The sequence below is a fragment of the Vollenhovia emeryi genome, unplaced genomic scaffold, assembly GCF_000949405.1.
Source record: "Vollenhovia emeryi isolate VEMERY1.0 unplaced genomic scaffold, V.emery_V1.0 DF939260.1, whole genome shotgun sequence".
Lineage (NCBI taxonomy): Eukaryota > Metazoa > Arthropoda > Insecta > Hymenoptera > Formicidae > Vollenhovia > Vollenhovia emeryi.
In genome coordinates, this window is record NW_011967106.1 from 69,773 (window position 1) to 73,579 (window position 3,807).

At 26.7% G+C, this 3,807-nt stretch overlaps 1 protein-coding gene across 3 annotated transcripts in view; it reads right to left on the reverse strand.

Annotated features, from left to right (window-relative positions):
• Positions 1 to 2,261, reverse strand: part of LOC105559673 — a 6,995-nt gene extending 4,734 nt beyond the window's left edge. For all 3 annotated transcript variants that reach the window (XR_001008766.1, XM_012008160.1, XM_012008159.1), the window contains exons 1-6: positions 2,051 to 2,261; positions 1,607 to 1,726; positions 1,378 to 1,495; positions 736 to 997; positions 383 to 499; positions 230 to 320 (exon numbers count right to left, since the gene is read on the reverse strand). Coding sequence is in view for 2 of the 3 variants with exons in the window: in XM_012008160.1 (XP_011863550.1) it covers positions 230 to 320; positions 383 to 499; positions 736 to 997; positions 1,378 to 1,495; positions 1,607 to 1,726; positions 2,051 to 2,194 (852 nt within the window). In the remaining variant the exon portion in view is untranslated. The remainder of the gene's footprint in view (positions 1 to 229; positions 321 to 382; positions 500 to 735; positions 998 to 1,377; positions 1,496 to 1,606; positions 1,727 to 2,050) is intronic.
• Between the last annotated feature and the right edge of the window lie 1,546 nt (positions 2,262 to 3,807).

Sequence of the window (3,807 nt, forward strand, 5' to 3'; positions counted from 1 at the left end):
AGGACACACCCTGTAGATAACGTGTTCTACTTATTATTTTCTTCTCATAACATTTAGTATCTATAACGTTACATTCGTCATTTGTACTTAACTTATATCAGCTTTTATTATATGTAGATAATTCCAGTAGGTGTACAAATACAATAAAAAACTTACCATCCTTATTGAACAATATTGCTAATAATTTCGAAACAGTCTTTTATAATTATACGTGTACGATATGACTTACTTGAAACAAGTTGAGGCTTACGCAAATCACGCAACACGCAATTAAACAAAGCATCATGAACTCCATTACTGTCATTAAATGCTTGGTCAATCTTTAAAAACAAAAGAATATTATTGTGAACGTTGCATGAATACTATCATCTTAGATACAAACTTTATAGCTTGTCGATGAATGTCAACGGCACAAATTGTGTCCTCGGTCATCGTAATCTTATTCTCAAAATTAATATTTCTTCGAAAATTGGTATTTATTGCATGCTCAATACGATAACTGTAAATAGTGATATCGGATTATACAGAAATTCGTTGTATTATTCAACTTTTCACATAAAAAAATTATACACAAATGTTCTTAGTATGTTGTTTATACATATATGTAAACTTCCAGTTATATTTCATATAATTAAGACTGCCGTCAAGCTGCCACTACTAATGCTTCGAAGCGTTTGTTTTCTTCTTTTATCATTTGTAGCGGCAGTTTGCCTAAGATCATTTCTATGTTCGTACCTAGCAATTCTGAACATTCCACAGGTATGGTACATGTATGTAATGAGCATTGTACCACTTCCTATTATTATAATTGTCCCAATGCAAACAGTTGCATTAATGTGCAATATAATCAAGTAAAAATACGTTTCCTGATCGATGAAGTACTCCATTGTAAAGACAAACTGATATGGCTGAGATACGTTCATTGGTAAATCAACATCAATCATATTTATCCAAAATTGTAATATAATATTAGCAAATAGTACACAAATTCCAAATACTAAAAAATGTGTTAGATAAAAATTATTATTTAAGTAATACACATACATATACGAATATGTAACTATTATACATATATGTATACATAAAACTATTTTATGTACCATTTATACAGTATGAAACATTTTAATTTAAGTAAAATTTTATTTTATTGCTACACTGATTATGAGAGCTAATTCTCTTTTTAATATGCTGTAAAACACATTTGCTATTTATCGCAAATGTACCTATACATATACTTGATAAATTACTTTAATAGATTTAGGTATGTGAATTATACATATGACAAGATCATATATAATCTAGAAAAATTAATTCTTTCTTCTTTTTATATCTTACATATTATATTGATAACGTGATTAAAAATTAGATTTGCCTTACTTATAAGTATAACCGTGTGATAATTCGCTATGTAGTCATACTTTTTCATGATAGCAATTTCATTCTTATCCTTTAATTCGTTATGTACGTGCTGAAGCTGTACCAGTAAATCCTTCATCTGTCATTCCAGTAACTTTTTTTATATATTAAAGTAACTATGTCGATTTAAAAGTTCGCTAGACGGAGAGGGTTACTCCGTTTAACGATATTTCACAAGTAACTAACTTACATCGTCGATGTAAAAATGGAACACGTAATACTTTATTATAAAAATAGTGTCTAAAGATATGGAAGACAAAACCTTTACAAGGTGTTCTGTTGTACATTTTAACGTTAGAAATGTTGTCAGCTGTTAAAAGACAATTTTATTTATCTATTATTTATTTTATTTATATATATATTATTTACTTACTCTAATTACATTTCTTTAATAGAGAATTTAATCAGGACCATAAATATGATATAAATCAATAAGAAATGTACAGCGTTCTCATTTTCTATTAAATTTTGTGACTTTAATTTTATATACATTTAATTAATAATAGTTACGATATATTTAGTACAAATATTATTGCATAAATCAGAGTAAGATAAATAAAAATGTAGTAAAAACTTGTCGTTTGATAGTTTATACAATGATGTAACTATTTGTATTACAATAATGTTTTCTTACCTGAAATACAACAAACGTTGTCAATATAACAGAGATGAAAATATATTGAAATGTAGTGAAGATGGATTGGTGATAGGGCCATAAGCCGATAATAAGCATTAGAATTCTAGTTGCGGAAAAATACTGATCTGCTTTCCGGATCATATCTTTATGCAGTTAAGGACGCGAATGAGTGTAAAGACACCGATTATCTATGCCTATTCTCCCTTTTCTCTATCGATTAATGTTTTCTCTTCTAATGCAAATAACGTAAATTATATAATAAGCTAATAAATTATGTCATTAGACATTCGTATAACTTAGAAGCGTTTCTTCGAAATATATTTATTGTAAAACTATCTATGTAATATCCGGGAAAATTGAGCGTATTACTTTTCGCATTAAAAAGAAAGACTTGGATGAGAAATCGAACGGCACACGCATGCGTATTCTCTCTTCCTTGTATGCTTCTATTGTACTTCATTCTTATGCATATATTCGTAAGACACGTTTACTCTTTGAGAAGAATAATAATCAACTTAACTATTTTACAACTAATATAAAATCATCATTTTAACAGATAGTAATTAGATTTATTGCGTTCTTCATAGTATATTTGTATGTGACAAATTAATAATCGTGCCATGGATGTGTTAGCAAATACTATTACTTCTGGATACGTCAGTTGTAAAATAATCATATCATAAGACACACTTATTGTTAGTCTTTAAAAGAAATATCTCTTAACTTTAATCCTTTTGATGCCAAATTTACCTGATGGTGAAACTCAGAATTTAGAAGTAATTGCATTAAATTGACACATATGGCATTTTTAATATTAATTAGTGATTAGTGTTAATGATTAATGATTTTAGCAGATCTCAAATATTGATGTGTTAAGTTATCCAATTAATGACATTATTTACTAAAATGGGCACACTCTTATTTGTTGTTTATTCACTACTAACAGAATTAAATTTAAATAATTTAATTATGTTATTTAGAGAAGAAACGTACAACATGTCAATAACAAATCGTAAGTGAAAAATCTTAGAAACAATGTGAAACAACTTAAACTATATGATTGTTTACATTTTTAATTTAGTACAATATTCAATATTTACTTTATGTTGTATTTTTTAAGAAAAAAATTTTTATCTAGCTGCAGAGCATCAAATACATGTAATTTTAATGAACAAAACAGTATGTTGTTTTTAAACCATAGATAAAGATAAATAGCGTTAGAAATCTATTAATAACACGTTAAAGTAGAAACTTCAAGCTTCAAAATGCTTTCCGAATTTTTTATCTACACAATCATTTCTCACCGAGTTGCAGTAATTTGAAAATAGCTAATTAATTATTAACGAAAACTTACGAAAACTGTTCCCTATTTTTTTACTAGTATATGCATACGTATATGTTACGGTAAATGTATTAAATTTGGTAATTATGCAAATTTACCAGTAATTATATTTACCACTCACTGCTAGTAAAAGTGAAAAATTCTGTTAATAAATCAATAATAATAATTTTATAAGTCAAAAACTATTACTGTAATCATAAATATTTTTCAGTTGATAAACGACGTATGATTAACAGTTGGGCAAACATATTGTCTATCACAATGATGTAATAATTATGTTTTACTAGAGATGTTCTCGTTTTGATGTTTATTTTTAAGGTTTTTATATATGTTAACTTAAGTTTCATATATTTTAATCTTAATATACACATTGAAATATATTATTTATAACTTCTTACTTATCACAGTAATA